General features: G+C 51.1%; 1 protein-coding gene across 1 annotated transcript in view; it reads left to right on the top strand.

Moving 5' to 3' along the window:
• LOC147718680 (transmembrane 9 superfamily member 2-like) overlaps positions 1–20,406 on the top strand; it is a 1,534,671-nt gene that overhangs the window by 1,403,281 nt on the left and 110,984 nt on the right. Inside the window, exon 16 of the mRNA XM_086918630.1 lies at positions 7,562–7,733. Within this exon, the coding sequence (XP_086774756.1) occupies positions 7,562–7,733 (172 nt within the window). The remainder of the gene's footprint in view (positions 1–7,561; positions 7,734–20,406) is intronic.

Genomic DNA, 20,406 nt, shown 5'->3' with positions numbered 1-20,406 from the left:
GGTTTCCGATTATTGGTGTGAAGGGAGAAGGAAAGGTGGTAAGGTCGTGTTTGGTGGACACAGAGTCCCAGATTCGAAGCGGGACCCGCGTGACGAAGGGCGCATAGAGGTTGGGGGGGCGGTGGGCCCTCCGCAGGAAGGGCACTTCCTGCAGCGTCCTGCCCGCCACCGCCTGGTCCTGAAACAACCAATGTTTATCTGATTCCCACCGGCTCCACTCTACTAGGTAGCGCAGTTGGGCGGCTTAGAAATACTTGTGCAAATCCGGTATACCGAGACCACCGGACTCAGGCGCTAGCGTAGCTATGGCCCTCTTGAGCCTAGGTTTGCGACCCTGCCATATAAAGCGTGCTATGTCAGACTGGGTCTGTCCAAGCCATCCCTTGGGGGGTTGCAACGGGAGGGCCCGAAAGAGATACAGGACTTGCGGTAGGAGGGTAATTTTCACCGCGGCCACCCTGCCCAGCAATGACAACGTGCCCTTGTCCCAACGGGCCAGTTCCTCCTTGATCTTCTTACTTAAGGCTGTGTAGTTGGCCGTGACCATAGCAGGAAGAGAGGGTGCTAGGAGGATCCCCAGATAGGGCACTTGGTCCCTAGACCAGCTCAGCGGAAAAAGCCTCTGTAATTCAGCCCTGGTGGCGCCGGACAGCGAGATGTCGAGGGCCGCCGATTTCCCAAGGTTTACTTTGAAATCTGCGACAGTCGCGAAGGTTTCCAGCTCCTCAATACAAGCGGGCAACGACCTCCTGGGGTCGTCGAGCGTCAATATCACGTCGTCCGCATAAAGACTAAGGGTGTGGTGGAACTCCCCCATGCGAACGCCTGTGACATTGGGGTTCTGGCGAACTCTTTGTGCAAACGGCTTCATATAAAGAGCGAAAAGCAGTGGCGATAGCGGGCACCCCTGCCTGGTGCCCCTCTCTATCGCAAAGTGCCGGGAGCTGCAACCGTTCACCCTAACCACCGCGGATGGGATCGGTAGCAGTTGAATACCAGGTGCCTAAACCTCTCCCCTATGCCAAATTTACACAATACCTTCTCCAGGTAAGGCCAATGCACTCTATCGAACGCCTTCTCTGCGTCGATGGAAAGGAGCATGCATCCTCCGGGTATCCGGGAGGCCTTCTCCAGTATGTGGGTCCCCCTCTTGGTATTATCGACAGTCTGCCGGCCCGGGACAAACTCCGCCTGGTCCGGGTCGACCATACCCGGGAGGTGGAGTGCCAGACGTGCTGCGAGAATACTGGTGTAGAGCTTCAGGTCCGAATTCAAAAGTGAGATCGGGCGGTAGGACCCGCATTCAATACGGTCCTTGCCCGGTTTAGGGATCACCGACACCGTCGCTTGAAGGAACTCCGGAGGGATAGCGCCCAGTTCAGAGAATGAATTAAACAGGCGCGTCAACAGAGGTGCAAGGTCCTGGCAAAAGGTCTTGTAAAAGAGAGGGATAAAACCGTCGGGCCCCGGGGCTTTACCGTGTTTGAGTCGGGAGATGGCCGTAACCACCTCCTCAATCCGGATCTCTCGCTCAAGATACTGGGCCTGGTCCGGCGTGAGAGACGGAAGCGACACCGATTCCAAATAGTCAGTCTCGGCACGCGCTGAGGGGGGGACTCCTGCGTAGAGATCAGCGTAGTAACCACGGAAAACGTCCGCAATCTGGTCATCCTCCGTGACTGTCCCCCCAGTGGGGACCGTCAGTTCTTTCACCCGGTGCTGCTGGTGTTGTACACAGAGTTTATGCGCAAGAAGCCGGCCACACCTGTCGCCGCCATTGTTGTATTTGTGTTTCAGGCGAAGTACAGCGTACTCCGCTCTGTCCATATCGAGCGCGGACAGGAGCTTATTGGCAGCCTTAAGTTGCCTCCAGACTCGAGGGGCTCCCGTCCGTTGATGCACCTGTTCCAGCTCTCTCACCTGGCGTGTAAGTTCGTCCTTTTTAAGCTGACGGTCTTTATTTTCCGCCGAGGAGATGGCAATAAACTCGCCGCGGAGCACTGCCTTTAATGCGGCCCATTGCGTCGCGCGGGTGGTGTCGTCATTGTCAATATTACGCTTATACTCCTCTATGGACTCGTGGATATGTTTCACCACGGATTGTTTGTGTAGCAAAGTGTCCCTGAGACGCCAGACCCCTCGCGAGGAAAACACCGGAGGTAGCTGGAAAGTGCCCTCCACCGGGGCATGATCTGAGAGAGACAGGACCCCTATGTCGGCGGCCGAGGCCAGCTCGTACATCGGGCCTGTCACCAGGAGATGGTCCAATCTCGCATAGGATTTGTGGGCATGAGAATAGTATGAGTAGGCGCGAGTCGTGGGGTGGAGGCGGCGCCACATGTCGTGCATATCAAGATCCTCCAGACGGGAACGAACCGAGCCCGAGAGCTCTCCCGATTGTAGGCGCCTTTGCACCGACCTGTCGAGGGACGCATCAAATACCACATTCAAGTCCCCCCCAATCACGATGTGTCTGTCAGGAGTGGATGTCACGTCTTCCAGTGCCCTGTGTAGAAACTGATCCTGATGATCGTTGGGGCTATATATGGAGCCCACAGTAAACACCAGACCCCCAACCCTGACTCTATACGCCAGAAGCGTCCCCTTTTGTTCCGCTACCTTTTGAATTACCTCCCCCTTGAACCTCCTGGGTATCATGAGGGCTACACCTGCTGTTTTGGAAGCGCAGGAAGAGAAGAGCTGCGTGCGGAACTTTGGGGTCCGCAGCCTGTGACAGTCTTTCGCCAGAAGGTGAGTCTCCTGAAGAAGACAGATGTCTGCCTGTGAGTCTTCCAGGAGGGACAATACAGCTCTCCGTTTAACCGGATTATTCAGCCCCTTCACATTCAGGGTAACAATCTTAAGGGCCATTAGTGAGGGGAATACCAGCGTCGCTCATCAGGGCGGGCACGGTCCGCCAAACTAAACTCAAGGCATCAGATCGCGGCCACAGCACACAGTGATAGTAAACGACATCATAGCACAGTACGGTCCCCAGGCCCCAAACCCCCCAACTGCGAGGACCCCCTCCCTGGAACTCAACACCCCCCTCTCTCCCCCGCCTCCCTGTGAACGCCCCAAACCCCAAACTCACCCATTCAACTCCCTCGCCCACCCCCCTCACCCCCAACCATGCAGAATACTTCATTGTCCCAGTCTGGTCCTCGACGGACAAGGCCGTGGAAAATTTTTCAAGTGGACGTCCAGCCACCACCTCCAGTGCCCCCGCCACCCCCCCACCCCCGGAACCCCTGCACCTGCGATGAAGATAAGCTACTGCAGTCTCCCCCGGAGCATGTTCAGGCCGTCAAGGCCACATCACCATTCGTCGTAGTCCTGGAAGCCTCCTGTATGGCGTTGGACATTTCCGCTCGGATTGTAGGAGAATCGGGTCTCGTGGGTGGTGGGGATCGTCGCTCCCCGACTAGTCGCCAGCCATCTCGCGTGCGCCGGCGGCGAGGCGCTGGAGTGTCCATGTCCATTGCAGTGATTCCCAGCACTCCGCAAACATCCTGGAGGGAACGGAGCTGGTGCAGAGCCCCGTTCCAGCGGAAGATGAGGCGAAAGGGATGCCCCCACGAGTACTGTGTGTCATGTTCCCTCAAAAAGTCTGTAGCAATTTTAAAGGCCTTCCGTTTCTGCAGCGTTATTGCGGACAGGTCCTGATAGAGAGCCACTGGGCGATCCCTGAAACGTAAAGGCTGTTGTCGTCGGGCCTCACGAAGAATCCGCTCCTTCAGGGGGAAATCCGGCAGGAAGGCCAAAATGTCCGGAGGATTCGCTGAGGCCCTGTGGGGGCGACCAACTCTATGAGCCCTGTCGATTCGGATCGGGAAGTCCTCAGATTCTCCCAGAATATCACGAAACAGGGCCCCTAAGTAGGCGGCCGCGTCCTCACCTTCCTCGCTGGATGGAACGCCTCGGACCCGTATGTTATTAAGTCTAGACCTGTTTTCAAGGTCCTCGGCATGGGCCTGTAGGTCTATCTGCTGGTCTCTTAGCCTCAGGACCTCCTGTTGCAAGTGCGTGATTTCCTCATCTCTGGAGTGGCCAGCCGCCTCCACTGTGTTCACTCGTTCTCCTAGGGAGTCCACCTCTCTCCGAACCTCTCGGACCTCCCCGGCCACCTCCTGTTTCAAGGCTTGAAAGTCCTCCCTCAAAGAGCTGAACAGTGACTCCAGAAAAGATCTGGTTACCGGGGGTTCCCCGCCTTCTGCACCCCGAGAGCTGGTCGGTGGGCTCGGGCCCGGCTGGTTCCTGTCTTGCCTCGGGGCGCCCCTGCCCAGCATGTCCGGCAAGGTCCGGTCACCCTTCTTCGACCCTCTGGCATTCGACATCGTGGGTGGGGAGAATCACCAAAGTTCACGTGCTATGGCGAGGAGGGATCACGGGCCCGGGCAGCAGAGCGGCAGGAGGTGGCAATCCGCACCGCAAGCGGAGTCTTCGGGCTCTAAAGTGCCGATGCAGACCTAATCCCGGCGAGGCGCCTCCAATTGCCTCGAGCGAGGGCCGCTCCAAGAGGCCGATGCGAGCGTTCCGCTCTCGCCCAAGATGGCCGTCCGCTACGGCCTGAGGAACCAGCGCTGGTGTGGCGCAGTCTCGTCGCCTGGGCTATATATGTGCCGCTCCTCTCCGACTGGGTTGTAGGTCGAGGTCTGCCGGCATCAAGAGAGCACTCCTGGACAGTCCCCCCAATGATCGTCTCAGCACACCACATCCGCGATTCCGTCCAGGCCCGCCCTCGGGGATCGCAGGGCCATTCGATTACCACGTGGCCGGAGGCCGGTCGGGCAAGTCGTTCCGCCGTTGGGACCGGAGAAGGGTTAGGTCCCATGGGCTGCGGAGGCAACCGTGCGTGCTTGAGGGGCTGGGATCACTCGGCAGTGGCGAAGGGCGGGGCTCAGGGCTGGGCCATGTGGCGCAGGCCTCGCGGCCTACCTGATCCCCGGGCTTGCGTAGCCGCTTCCTGTCGGCTCCGCCTCTCCACTCTCCGCTAATGCGACTCCGCTCCGCCGGGGAAGGTCGTTTCCAGGCCACTACGGGGTTGTTGCGTCGGAGCACCCGCAAGCCGCTTGTCCACTCCGTGCTCTCAGCCTTCCTCGCTGGGTACCCGGGGGCCTGTGATCGAGGGGTCTCCGGACCCTCGGCGGCTCTTCGGGCGGCTTCCGCTGCAGGTGGGTTCTCAAGCGGCTCCGCCGCCGCAGCAAGGAGATTAAGGGCTATGGACTGCTCCACACCCCCACGGGGTGCACTGGGTGCGATTTCCGCTCGATCCGGGGGAGATCAGCGGTGGAAAAAGGCGCAGGGTTTCCAGGGGCTCGGGAGCTCACGGCAAGAGTGTCCTCTCAGTCCGCCATCTTGGCCACGCCCCACAAAGTGCAGTTTAAAAACAGAGGTAGACATGGGGGGGGGCATGCCTCGCTCTCTCCCCAAGTTCAAGTTCAAGTTCGGGCATTTATATAGCGCACTACTCATCCGGAGGTTCTCAAGGCGCTTGGGAAGGGGTTCATTATTTGTCGAATAGCCAGGTTTTAAGTTTTTTTCTGGAGGAGGTGTAGTTTTGAGTAAGGCGGAGGCAAGTGGGAAGTGAGTTCCAGGTCTTGGCTGCCAAGAAGGAGAAGGACCTTCCTCCTATGGTGGATTTTCGGATGCGCGGGACTGCGGCGAGGGCTTGATTGGAAGAGCTTAGTTGGCGGGCGATCCGCCCTCCACTCAAGCAGCCCTCAGCTGCGGTGAAACGGGGTCGGAGCGGGAGGCGTGCGGCGTAGAGACTTGGTTCCTTGGTTCCAGGAGGTAATTGAATTTATAAGGAGTCAAAGTGCAGTTTAAAAACAGAGGTAGACACACACACTTCCGACACAAGGATACGGCCACTACACTCAGCGCTCAATTGTTCTGTTGTAATGCATACCTTTGTTTACTGATCCAGTTCAGCTTAAATTATTGTTCGCATAAAAAGGAGCATTGCAGGCATATATTATTTGTTTCCATATTCTGTATTCATCGCATGCCAGAGATTTATAGATGAATTACAGAAGCAATGATAGAATGCATTGTCTCTTATTGCTACAGGAGTAGTTCTTGAGTTGTTTGTGATTTTATATATAAACCTTAGTATAGCCATCATACTTTTGCACATTTGTTAAACTGTGTGTTGCATGAAACCCTCTGTTCACTGGATTTTTCGTAGTAAACCATGATGAACATATTTGCTACTATATGACCTGTTACGGCTAGGGCTTGACTGGCCGTAGCGGGCACCGAGTGTTTTCCTGGTGGGCTGCCAGGGTGGGGGGCCGGTTTTGGGTGAGGTGGGGGGGGGGGGGGGCTTGGGCCAGGGGGGAGGGCGTTTTTCTTACAGGGCAGTTTTGCAGCATAGCTGCAATTTCAGCCCGTTAACCACACAGTTGATGTTTTGACCCCAAATGGGAGTAGGCTGTTAGATTCCTTATGGCTGGGTCTTCCTCAGGACTAGAGAATAGGGACTCCATGAAACACCCTTGGCTCTAGGTGTGAGAAGAACGAAAAGGGGGCTGCAATATCAGCCCGTTAACCACACAGTTGAAGTTTTGACCCCAAATGTGAGTAGGCTGTTAGATTCCTTACGGCTGGGTCTTCCTCAGGACTAGAGAATAGGGACTCCATGAAACACCCTTGGCTCTAGGTGTGAGAAGAAGGAAAGGGGGCCGCAGGCTCGCCTGGGTGGAGAGCGGAGATTTGTCACCTTCTAAGTTTAGAGTTGCTCGAGAAAATCATATCAACTGATTTGCATGGACATGGAGGTTCACTTGCTGCGATTCAGGGTTTCTCCAATCTCGCTCGATAGTCAGTCTCCTATTCTTTAGTCCTGAGGAAGACCCCACTGTAAGGAATCTAACAGCCTACTCCCATTTGGCGTCGAAACGTCGACTGTGTTGTCTTTCTATACCAACAATTACCAACAATGATTTGTAACTGTGATTCTTTGTTATGGCAATGTTAAACAATTTTTGCCACTGTTTATTGTAAATAATTTCGTAATGATGACGATTTCACCATCTTTTTCTTTCACCCTTATGACCCTCACTTGATGCACTTTTCCTTCCTTTTCCTTTCTCCCACTGTCGTGGGGCACTTGTGCAAAGTATTTGGAACTACATATTGATTGATCAGCGATTATCATTGTTCAATGTGATCAAATAACATTCAACCAATTCCTTTCTCAAGCACCAGTGTGACTTTGTTTTAATTGTTCTTCATAAGAACATGTACTTCACTGGTACCGCTCATTATTTTACTGTTCGATACCCAGGTCCCAGTGATTGTTTTGGGTCTACCCTTTGTTTATAACATTGGCAAACAACTTGGCTGCACCCCTAACCCCCGGTCTGGAGTCATCTGGAAGAAGCAGATGGGGAATGTTATATAACAGAAGTACAGTCAAAGCTCTCTACGTTTAACTCAGAACCAGTTTGTTACTGCATCATTTACATATGCAAAAATAAACCTTCCTAAAGTTTGAGGTTGAAGTCAAGTTGTTTTACATGTACATTATCAATTGTACTTGTTTCTGTTTGTGCAGGATTACCATTGGTGGTGGAGGTCGTTCCTGACCAGCAGCTTTACGTCGGTCTATCTTTTTATCTATGCAGTTCATTACTTCTTCTCCAAGCTCCAAATAGCTGGAATGGCAAGCACTTTTTTATATTTTGGATACACATTGATAATGGTCTTAATTTTTTTCCTTTTTACTGGTAAGTTTAAAAACTGTTGACTAATAGTACAGTAACTGCGTTAATCTGATGCATTCACTTCAGTATTATTTTGCTGTATGTTTAACTTTCAGAGATCTTTTCCAACTTGATAGTGTAAAGTAGCTTTTGTTTCCTGCTCATGTGACCTTGGGTGTGCTAACAGTTTTAAATTGGCCAGTTTCAGTTTATATTCCACACTGTTTTGTATAGCCGCCTATCATCAAATGGATTACCATCGAAGTATATGGCACGCATCAGCCTCTGTCTCTCATATTTTCTTGGGAACCAGGTGGAGAAGCCATTCCTCAGAAAGATGCAATCGGGCAAAAAAAAATTAGGAAGCCTCTCACTAAACCCCTGGATGATGGTCTGCCTTCTACCTGCACATCTTTAACTCTACAGACAAGAATGTGACCTTTATTTGTCAAGATCTTCACATGCTTCTTGAGTGGCCTTGTGTTTCCAGATATTTTTTATGGCTCGCTGCATCCACCCTCTCCGATCTTTTCTGGAAGTTGGCTATAAACAAGGTTACAACAAATTTAAATATCATTTTTGTTTGAGGGGCGATTTTGGGTCTCTCACAGCCTCTAGGACATTATGCAAGGTGATTGTGGGTGTATTACGCATCACTCGATGAGATCATTAACAAGATGAGAATGGCCGATAAGAACAAGGCGGCGCCCTGGTACAACGAGGTACTGCGACAGCATAGCCAATCCCTCCGCCAATATGAAAGAGTGTGGCGAAAAACTTATGACTTTACTACACACGCAGCCTATACTGCAAAATTTGCAGCCTACAAAAAAGCTATTGTACTGTGGAAAACTGTTTTCTATGAGACTAGGATTACCGAAGCAGCAAACCCTCAGAAGGAGGTTTGCACGGTTATAAATGAACTGAGGAAAGAGTGGGAAAATAAGCTGGTTTTCACGCAATCTGACTGCCAAAAATTTCAAATCTACTTTTTGTGAAAGATCAGCGATCTGTTGGTGACTATTCAGGATACCCCTACTTTCCCATGCATAATTGAGCAAATATCATATCGCCCTGTGGTGGATGCCACCTTTTCTTTCTTTCCTGCCCTTACAGACCAACAATTGACAGTGCTTGCAGGGAGGGTGAAATCCGGCTCCCCCTCCGATCCCTGCCTCCCTAAAATCTTTAGATTGGCTCTACCCAGTATAAAGGATAGGGTACTCCCGCTCCCAAACCATTCTTTAGAGACCGGACAGGTCCCGAGAAATTTCAAGGAGGCCTGAGTGACCCCGCTGCTGAAGAAACCAGGCGCGGATGGTAAGGATCTGAAGAATTTCAGACCTATTTCCCAGCTGCCTTTCCCTGGCTAAGATACTTGAACAGCATGTGCTGCAGTCTCTTTCTTCTTACCTGGAGACCAACTATCTTCTTGAACCCAATCAGGCAGAGTTCAGGCCTCATTTCAGTACAGAACTAGTCATGCTCTCGATTCTGAATGAGATGAGAATGAGAGCGGATAGGAAGGCGCCGTGTGCTTTGATCCTGTTGGATCTCTCCGCGGCGTTTGACACGGTAAATCATAGTCAACTTATGTCGCGTATTGCTGCTCTGGGGATCCAGGGCACAGCCAGAGCTTGGTTAGCCTCCTTCCTTAGAGACCGCTCCCAAAGAGTCCAACTTATAGATCTGGTATCTGAGCCTGGGACTCTGTCGTGTGGAGTGCCACAGTGTTCGGCGCTGTCCCCACTGCTCTTTAATGTCTATCTTCAGCCTCTGATCGCCGCGCTAAATCAGCTGAATTGTAGGGTATCCAATTATGCCGACGACACCCAAATTCTGATTCAGATAGATCAGTCGCCTTCATTGCAGGCGAACATGCAGGAAATTCTGAAATTCACAGTGAATTGGATGTCGGCAAACTCCCTGAAACTAAATCCGGATAAAACGGAGGTGCTAGCGGTCACCACGGCAGGAAACCCTTGGAGTGAGTTGTTCTGGCCCGGCGAATTGGGACAGCCTCCTGCACCTGCATCCATTCTAAAAAGTCTTGGGACAAAAATTGATGTCACGCTATCAATGTCCCAACAAGTGGCAGCCGTGGTAGGAACCTGTGTAGGGCTACTACGACAACTTCGGAAGCTGTCAACGCTGCTATCCTCCTCCACTATACGGAATGCGGTTTCGGCCCTGATACTTGCCCGCTTGGACTACGGTAACTCACTTTATGTGGGGTTGCCAAAAGAATCCTTGGCCAGGCTACAGGGCGTTTTGAACGATGAAGCCAGGCTGATTTTCAAAATACCTAGGACACATGTTACTCCACTTTTACAGGACTTACACTGGCTGCCTGTACCTCAAAGAGTGAAGTTTAAAAGTTTGTGCATCACTCACAAAGCCATTTATGGCTCTGCCCCAAATTTCATCAAGGACAAATTGGCACATTATGTTCCCAGTAGGAGGCTGCGGTCCTCAGAAGCTTGTCTTCTGGTATGTCCGCGTTTTAAGCGCTCTACTCTGGGTGGGAGAGCTTTTTCAACCATGCTGCCACCTTTATGGAATAGTCTCCCTGAAAGCCTGCGTAAAGAGACCAATTTGCTCACTTTCAGGAAGAGATTAAAAACTGTTCTCTTGGGGGCGTGGCTAGCAGCCGATCATGGCGGCAGCATAAGGGACGAGCTCCGCAGCTGAAGCGGCCTCTTCGTCAATCCGATATATAATCCGACACACTTTCTAAGCCCTATAGGAGGGTACCAGAGCCCAGGACCGGGTGGAGTAAGCAGCGACAAGCGGCGATACGATCCGACATCTGGAGACCGAGATACGTCGAAGCTGCGGTTTGGCCTACTCCGACCTAAGCCGGGGCCTCTCCTGGTCGAGTGGCCCAGCAGGAAGTGCAGGCGGACCTGGGAATCTGGACCGGAAGTGCCCGCGGGGGACGGCAGACCGAGTGCCTCCCGGACAGTCAGAAGCAGCGACACACGCAGACCACGGGAGTGTGGTGGACAATAGCACTGTCGCCGGCGCTCCGACCGTCCCAGCAGTCGACACAGGCGGCTCTGAGTGTAATGGAACCGGTGACGATGGGGACGTCCGCCATTTTCTAGATCGAGGAAGGTGCTGCGCACTTGGCAATTACCGGCGCTCTTCGCCCTACGACACACCCTACTGAGGCTTGAATACTATATAATTGGTTTGGGTAGTGCGTCCACGCCGCTCCGTACATCCTGGAGCGTAGGGGCATGAGGAGCACGACATCCAGCGGTATGGCGGGGAAAGGTCCCAAGGGCGGCGCCACACAGACCCGCATCGAACGGTATACCTCCGACAAGCCAACCGCCTCCCCGGCGGGGAAAGATCTGGGAGGCAAGACGGCTGACACCCCATAGGGTAAGAAGGCGACGCTGGACGATGTCATGCATGCTCTGGCTCAGCTACAAACGACCGTGGGTACGATTTCCACGGATGTCACCTTGCTCAGAGCGGACCTCCACAAAATGTCGGAGAAAGTTAAGAACATGGAGGTGGTCACGAAATCTCTAGTGGAGGACGTCTCCGAACTCCAACGGGAGATGGGGAAGATGGCGCAGGTCAATAAAATGCTCCGGGAGAAACTGGATGAACAGGAAGGGCGTTCGAGGCGGAACAACATCCGTATTATTGGAGTACCGGAGTCGGAAGGAATTAAAGCCATGGACCTCTTTGTGGAGAGCCTGATCACGGATGAACTTAAGCCGAAAGGGCTGTCAAACTTTTTCTCAGTTGAAAGGGCCCATCGGGTACCGGGAGGCCAACCAAAGCCGGGGGCAGCTCCGCGGCCCATAGTAGCCCGTTTGTTTAATTTCTGTGACCGGGACGCCATTTTGCAGGCGGCCAGAACTTCTCCTCCTCTTAAGATCCAGAACGCTACCATCACCATTTTCCCCGACTACACAGCGGAGGTCGCCCGTCGGCGACGAACGTTCTTTGATGTAAAAAAGGAACTGAGGTCAAGAGAACTACCGTACTCCATGCTCTTTCCTGCAAGACTTAGGGTGGTAGCAGAGAACAAAACGTGGTTCTTCGATAACCCGGAAAACGTGCAGGAATGGCTGGAAGGCTGGAGGCCGGGTCAGAATCCGAGACGGACAAATCGACCCAAGAAGGATCAAAATGGAGGTCACCGCCAGGACTCCCAGGCTTCGGGAGGTGGACCAGAAAATAGCGACTCTTTGGGGGCAGAAGGCGGCCAAGAGGAGTTCTAGGAACAATGAGCATCAGACTCTATTTTTGTTGCAGACATTTAATGCCGCGTAAGCGCTTCCCGCCATTGGACACTGGGTGAAGGGCCTCCGAGGGTGTGAATGAGAGACTGCCGGCAGCGGAGAGTCCCTCACCCCAACGCGCAAGTACACTGTTTTGGGGATGGGGTATGCACTCTGCTCAGTTGGGGGGGCGGGCAGTTTTGAGTCCGTGCAGCAGGGGGGCGGGGAGGGGGGTGGAGAGGGTTTTGGGAAAGTTTGCACTACGGGACCCCTTGGTCCTGCGAGTTTTTGTTCTATGCACACACATGTTTACTGGTATGTTTCATTCTACTGAGAGCATCTGGTCTATTTGGGACGATGAGGAATTGGAATGTCGGAAAGAGTTTCATCTACCCTACACCTGTCTCCGCATGCCACCTCGCATACGGCGAGGGGGCCTCATGATGGTTCACCATCTTTCTCATGGCTGGAACAGATAACCACATCACGCCGAAACCATTGCTCGTCATGTCATGGAACGTTAGAGGTCTGGGGGACAAGATTAAGAGGGGATTGGTGCTACAGGGAATTAGAAGACAGGGGCCTGCTCTTGTTCTCTTACAAGAAACACACTTGACGGGGGCGGCCACGAAGGCCCTAGATAGGAGAGGTTATCAAATGATAGTGCATGCGGAATTTACTTCAGGGTCCCGTGGTACGGGTATTTTGCAGAAGAAATCCTCCCAATTTATTGTGAAGTCAACAGCAGTCGATGCCCATGGATTGCTTTGCGGCAGTTCATGGTCAGTGGGAGGGGAAATTGTTAAATGTAGTTTCCGTATATATACCGCCAGCGCTATACTCTGTAGCCCTGCCGGACCTTGGCAGATTCTTGTTGGACCTCCCTGATGGGGACCTACTCATAGGTGGGGACTTCAATATGACACTCACGGACACCCTCGACCGGTTTCCCTCCCGAGCACACACAGACGGTCCCAGCAGGCTCCAGACCTTTCTAGACGCACAGGGATTGGTGGACATATGGCGCACACTACACCCTGGCCAGCAACAATATTCATATTACTCGGCCACCCACAATAGTCTCTCCAGGATCGACTACTTTCTCGTATTGGAGAATAGTACTTTATTGTGCATGGTTATTTAAAACCTTTACAATATAAATCAGGATTCAGTAAAACATAAATCAATTTTAGCATGTTAAAACAGCGATTCCGTCCTTAAGACAAGACACAAGATTCCGTAGTGAGATAACTGCAGCAGAATTTAAAAGAAACTTAGCATCATGTTAGACAGCCTATTTATCCTGAGAACAGAAGAATAATAAAATAATTTAAAAAAAAAAAAAAAAGTTATGGAATGGATTATCCATCCTTGCCTGCCAACGGAAGATAACGAGACAAAAGTAAAAGAACATGCCACGGAGGAGGCGAGGATACATAAGTTGTGATAACAGTTCGGAGGAGCCCTATTACCAGTCAGTACTGCACAGTCTTAGGAAGGGCAACGATGTCACTCTGGAGGACAGGCTTCTGGGGTGACATTTAGCTCATTATTATGGCCCTTTACAGTACTACTTGAGTTGTTTGTTCTTTCAAAGAAAAAATTTTGAAGCGGGCCTCAGCTGTTTCGAGAAATTTTACCATTCGACAGCTCAGTTGAATGTCATCTCCTTTGAAGCAGGCTAGTGCCGCTTGCCTGCAGGTCCGTATGTTACGAATGTTAAAAAGTGGTCGCAGGAGGAGGCGTCGATCTTTGGTGAGCTTAGTGCAGGTAGAGATCAGATGAACTATGTTTTCTTTACCAATCCCACAGAGTCGGCATGTTAAAGGTAGATTTGGCCGTAACCATGGAGGAAGGTGAGCCGCTGACGGCAGTAGACCTAGGCGATATTTCAAGAATTTCTCTTTTGTTTTTTTGGTGAATCCTATCTGCAGATAGGTTTGAGGCAAGAGCATATTGTATGATTGAACTGTAAGCCATCCATGAGCCCGCTCTGTTAGGGCAGCTTTGTCCTGCAGCAATGATTCCTTCCGTACTATTTTATTGACCACCTTTTTGAAGAGAGCTGTGGAGCTTGAAAGTTCCCAAAGTTGCTGTAAGCCAAGGTCCTCAATAGCTGCTTCTAGGTACCGCCTTGCCGGGCATGTTTCTTTGTTTTGAATCTCCTTCCACAGGAGAGCGTTTAGGGTCTTCGGGTCTCCCTTGCTTATTTTGTGCCAGGTTTTTATGTAGGCTCCCTTGCGCGCCAGCTCTTCTTTTTGTAATCCGAACTCTAATCTCATTTGGGCAGGCAATGCATACCTCGGAAGGCTGAAGATCATGCGCAATGCTTTTGCTACTGTTCTATCTAGTGTGGGAGCGTCCCTTCCCCTCATAGCTTCGCTGCCATAAGTGATTGCTGGAAGTAATTTTGCCTGGATTACTTTTATGAGAGGAAGCAAGCTTGGCCCAGAAACTGTGTTTTTTAGTTTTCTAAGCGCCGCTGCAGTGATTAGTCCTCTCCTTTTAATGGCTTCACATTGCGGCTTGAAATTGCCCTTGTGGTCTATGATGACCCCCAGATATCTATATTCGCTGACCTTTTCTAGCTTTCTGGATGACAGGAGCCAGTTTCGTGTTGCTTTCTTTTTAGAAAGATTAATACACATGATTTTGGATTTTTCTCGATTGATGGTAAGCCTGTTGGTAATGGAATATCTTGAGGTGATGTCCAATAGCCGCTGAAGGCCAACCGGAGTCCGGCTGATGAGTAACAGGTCGTCTGCGTAGAATAAGTTTGAAATCTGTGAGCCCCCTAACTTTGGAGCGTGCGAGTTGCATTCGCTTAGTAGTGTAGATAATTCTCCCATAAAAAGATTAAAAAGTATTGGGGCGAGTACACAGCCCTGTTTTACTCCTGTATATGTTGGAATCTTTTTTGTTAGAAAGTCACCGGTGCCGAGCCTAACTTGCACCCATGTCTCGCTGTGTAGGAGAATTAATTGGTTTAAACGCACCGGGGGAATGTTCAGCTTGTCTAGTTTTTCCCACAAAAGATTTCTGTCCACATGGTCAAAAGCCGAGCTATAGTCAATATAGCACAAGTAGAGTGGGTGGTTCGCTTCTTGGGCCGCATCGATTAATAAAGAAAGAGCTAATATGTTAGAAGTAGTTCCCATACCTTTGCAGAAACCTGTTTGGTTGTACGGGATTGCTGAAACTTCAGTTGCCCAGGATGACAGTTCTTCTAGAAGCAGACCTGCGAAATATTTGGCTTCAATATCGAGCAGAGCCACTAGCCGATAGTTTTTTGGGTCGTTTTTGTCACCCTTTTTAAAGATGGGGGAAATAATGGCTCCCCTCCACGATGGCGGGATTGAAGATGTCTGCAGAATCTTGACAAACATTGGTCTGAGGGCAGCTGCCCAGTAGTCGGGGTCTTGCTTAAATAATATGGGGGGGATCCCGTTTGGTCCCGGGGCCCCCTCACGCCTTCCCTTTGATATTCGGTAACAGATCGAGGCGCACTTAATTTCAAATGTCTGGTCTTGCTGCCAGGGATCGTTATAGACACGGCTGAGTGTTAAACGTTCCTTGGTGTCTTTTGTGGATTTGGACATTCCTTGGATGTTAGTGTCGGTGCCCTTGAAGTGAGCGCTAAGAAATGTTATCCAATCGTCTTCAGGGACGAAGGAATTAATGCCTTGATTCCCCCCCGTAGGCAAATTGTTGATTTTTCTCCAGAATTGAGCGCTGTTGTTTGATTTGGCTTCATATAGGAGTTTTGCCCACAGATGCTCTTCAGATTCTCGCTTAAGCCGCCAAATCAGCCTCCCGCGATCACGCTTTAACAGCCTCAGTTCGTCCTTGACAGCAGGATCTGTCCTTACCCTTCGTAACTTTTGGCCGATAAGAGTTTTTAGATGTTTTAGGTGTACATCATTTGTAAAAGCGTGATTCAGATGCCGCGTCGGATTAGCCGGCTTTCCCCCTCCATAACGCTGGTTTTTCCTCAGTGATTTTCCCATGTTTTTACGTAGTGTTTCTGCAAATTTCTCCCAGCTGGCAATTAGATCTGTTGTTTCATTTTGGGCTTCACCAAGTGCTTGCTTTGCATAGAGCAGGAGGCCCGTAGGGTCATCTGTTCTGCATTTTAATCGCCTATCGTTTGCTGTATAAACTAGTTCGTGCCCAATGGCGCATGCTGGGGTTGAAGTTGCAGAAGCCTCTAAAGTCACTTCTTGTGGTAAGTGATCACTGTAGTCAAGTAAACCGATATGGAAGTCAGTTGTCACTTGAAACAAACTACCAGAGAGGAAGGTGAAGTCAATTGTTGAGCTGGTTGTTGTACTATGGAATGTTGCTGCTTGGGGACGGTCCCCTGGGAATCTCCCATTAAGCGCTCGTAGACCAAGTTCTTCAAGAGTTGCTAAAAGTTGCTGTGCTGCTTTAGTCCTGCTACCCCCTGATGAGTTGTCTTGAGAGTAAAGTTCCAATGCAAATGGATCCTCAATGGTGCTGACTTCAGTGGCTGATTTATTAAGCATGTTCTGATTGAAATCGCCGGTAACCATCAGATTATTGGTATCCTCTGCAGTTAGTAGCTTTATAAGCTCTTCCTCGTATTGGGCAACGGGCATCTTGCTGTGGCCGAGACAAGTATACAGCCGAGGGGCATCTTGGACCACTCTCCGCTCACTCTGACAATCACTACCACTGACACTAAACGACAGCGGTTGTTCCCGATCTTCCCTGGATATCTTAAAGTCCCACAGATAAGTAAAGACCTGAAGAAAGCTACCCGGCTTTACTTTGAGGAGAATCGGTCCTCGGTAAACTCCCCCTCCACGTTATGGGAAGCGTATAAGACCGTGTTTAGGGGCCAAGCCATTGCCATTGTGGCGAACCACAAAAAAGTACACAGGAGGGAGGCATTAGACTTAGAATTGGGCCTAGAGAGGGCCAACACCGCCCACATGGCAAATCCTTCGGACGATACACTCCACGACCTACAGGTCCACCAACGTCGCCTCACCGACCACTTAAGGAGGGTCACTGTGGCGGATATTGCTGCGACACAACACAGGGTCTACGACATCGGGTACAAAGCTAGCAAACTCTTGCCGTGGCTAGACAAGAAGCAGGGGGGAGGGAGAAATATCCTACAGCTCACTGACTCGTGTGGCGTCGTCCACACCCGCCCTGGCGAGATAGTGGAGGTCCTAGCTGGTTATTTTAGTGAGGTATACACCCCTACGACAGTGGTGGCGGAGGATGAGGCTCGAGATGCCCTCGAACATGTGCCCCTGCCGAAATTGACGGACGAGGCGTCGAAGGACATCGACGAGCCCTTGACAGTGGATGAGATTCAATTAGCCATTGGTTCCCTTCATTCGGGTAAGGCCCTGGGCCCCAATGGAATACCCATCAAGTGGTTTAAAACTATGTCAGAATCCTTGGGTACACCCCTTATTCAGATGTACGAGGAATGTAGGTTGAAGGGGATGTTGCCGCCGGACCAACGGATGGCGACTATTGTAGCCATCCCGAAACCGGGTAAACCCCCCAGTGAATGCTCGTCATATAGACCCATCTCCCTTCTGAACCCAGAGGCCAAAATTATAGCTAAAGTGTTGGCAAATAGGCTCTTGCCGTGCTTAACTCAATTGATTCACCCAGACCAATCCGGCTTCATGCCGCATCGAAGTACGGCCCTAAACCTTCGCAGGGTGCATGGGGTTGTGGCAAGACTCACTACTGCGAGAGCCAGCTGCGATCCTCTCACTAGACGCCAAGATGGCGTTCGACATGGTGGAGTGGAACTATCTCTTTGCAGTGCTCGCACGTATGGGCTTTGGTCCTGGGTACGTATACTCTACAAAGACCCCGTAGCCAGAGTGGTAGCTAATGGCCATATTTCTAGAACCATACATCTAGGGCGTGGCACGCGACAGGGATGTCCGCTTTCGCCCCTCCTTTTTGCTCTGGTTCTGGAACCGCTGGCGGTTACTATTCGCACCACGCAGCTCCTGAAGTGGATCCAATGGACTCCGCAATGGGAGGATAGAGTGTCCCAACCTGTACGCGGACGACATGTTGATATACCTCACTGACCTGGAGGACAGCCTTCCTAACCTCCTGGCTCTCTGTAATGCACATGGGCGAGTCTCGGGCTACACCATCAACTGGGCGAAGTCGACAATTTTCGAGCTCCAAGGGCCACTTCCGCCACTCCCGGACTTCTGTCCGCTAAAGATAGCGCCCACTTCTTTTAAATATTTGGGGATCCATATTACCCGAGACGAGGCAGAGTTCGCACGGCTTAATTTGCAGCCTCCCTTGCTCCGACTCCGTAATGATGTGCAACATTGGAAGGAACTCCCATTGACACTACTGGGAAGGGCAGCGCTCTTTAAAATGATGGCCCTGCCGCGCTTCTTGTATATTCTTGAAAATGCTCCACGTTTGATACCGGATAGCTTCCTCCAAAAGATAACGGCACAGATCACGGGCCTGCTCTGGGGGAACCGGCCAGCCCGGATCTCGCACGTAAAGTTGAATAGGAGTTGGTACGATGGGGGCATCGCGTTGCCCAACGTACGGCTGTACTACTGGGCGGCGGCCCAGCTTAAGATCCTTAATCAGTGGATACACGCCCCGCAAGAGGATCCAGCGTTCAAAGCAGATAGAGCACAACTGGGTACGAACAGTCTGTTGGCCCCACTGTACCACCGCGGTATTGCGGCGAAACTCATTGGGCCCTCGAACCACACTGTTCGTCTATGGTACAAGGCGCAAGCAAAACTGAAATGGGATGGGACCATTACAAAACTTACACCTCTATGGGACACGAAAGCATTGGGACATTTACGACGCACTAAGGGCTTCACCCAGTGGGATAACATCGGGATCTCAACTGTGGGGGACCTATGGACGAGGGAGGGGGTGGTTCCTTTTGCAACTCTACAGGAGCAGTATGAACTGGGGGATAATGAGCTATACAGATATATACAGGTTAGACACGCCCTACAAGCGGCAATTCCACCAGACACATCCCCACCAGAATCCTCTCCGCTAGAGGACCGCCTGCTCACGGACTTCCTACAGGAAGGGGCGACCTCGATGACTTACCGCAAATTGATTAATAACATGCCTGACCCACTAGAGAAGCTGAAAGACAGATGGACGACGGATGTCGGAGATTTAGATGAAACCGACTGGAACGCAGCCATGGCGTCCCCTCGTGAGGCAGGCATATCCTCCAAATTCCGCTTGGTACAGTTAAAGATTCTGCATAGGATTTACTACACTCGCACGACACTACATAGACTGCACAGGGCGGATCATCCCTATTGTCTCAGGGGCTGCGGGGCAGAGGGCACGTTTATACACATGTTATGGGAATGCCCGTTGATTGTTAGCTATTGGCAACGGGTTCTACGTACCATAGCCCAGGCACTAAACACCTCACTCACCTTGGACCCGCGGATGTGTCTACTGAATGTCTGGGGGCCTACTGACCTTACCTTTTATGCAAGGGCATGGACCACAATAGGGCTGGTCACGGCCAAACGAGACATAGCACAGAAATGGGGGTCAGCTGATCTCCCCACACTGGCTCAATGGATCCGAAACATGGACATGCTCATGCTGACTGAAAGAGCAGTATACAAATTACGGGATAATCCGCGTAAATGGAACGGGGTCTGGCAGCCTTGGAACTCCTATAGGGGGGACACTGGATGAGGAAGATCTTGAGGGTTCTGATGGTGAAGAAGAACACTGATTGGGACTGGGGTTGGTTGATGGGCAACACATATGGGAGTGGGATGGTTTTGTGCTGGGAGTTTGCTGGGGGGAATGGGGTGGGGCTTAGGGTATGGGAATGTCTGATTGGTCCCTTTTATGACGACTATGATGCTAGATGCTATTGAAGCTACCTCAATGACATGCCGATTCACGTGTGCAGTTTTTCTAGTTTATGTTCACTGTTATTTAAAAAACACAAAACGCAAATTGTAATTTTTACGGTGTAATTATACTCCCTGTTCATCGGATCACCTTGAATAATGACATCGTTACATGATCAGTGGGGACTATCACAGTACATACCGTTTCACATTTACCTTGTGTTATGAATAGGCCCTACGAATGTAAGCTTTTATGTGACTGATGATGATGTTACTATTTGTATTTTGCAACAAAAATAAAATTTTTTAAAAAAAACTGCTTGGAGCCCTATATAAAGCATGCCCGACTCGCTGCCCCTCTTCTCTGGACCCTCTTGGACAGCGCTTAGAGACCTCTTGGGTGATAACGTGCTATATAAATACACAATAACAATATTGGATGCATTAAAAAAATACGTTGTTTATCCACTCCGTTCCTCTGCTGTTGGCTTACATCTATCGCACAGTTGTTGGCGGACTGCACCAGATAACTAGTTGCCAGTCAGGCACTGCCCACAACGGTGG

Source organism: Lissotriton vulgaris, chromosome 4_1 (genome assembly GCF_964263255.1).
Source record: "Lissotriton vulgaris chromosome 4_1, aLisVul1.2, whole genome shotgun sequence".
NCBI lineage: Eukaryota > Metazoa > Chordata > Amphibia > Caudata > Salamandridae > Lissotriton > Lissotriton vulgaris.
This window is presented reverse-complemented; position numbering and strand designations above follow the sequence as displayed.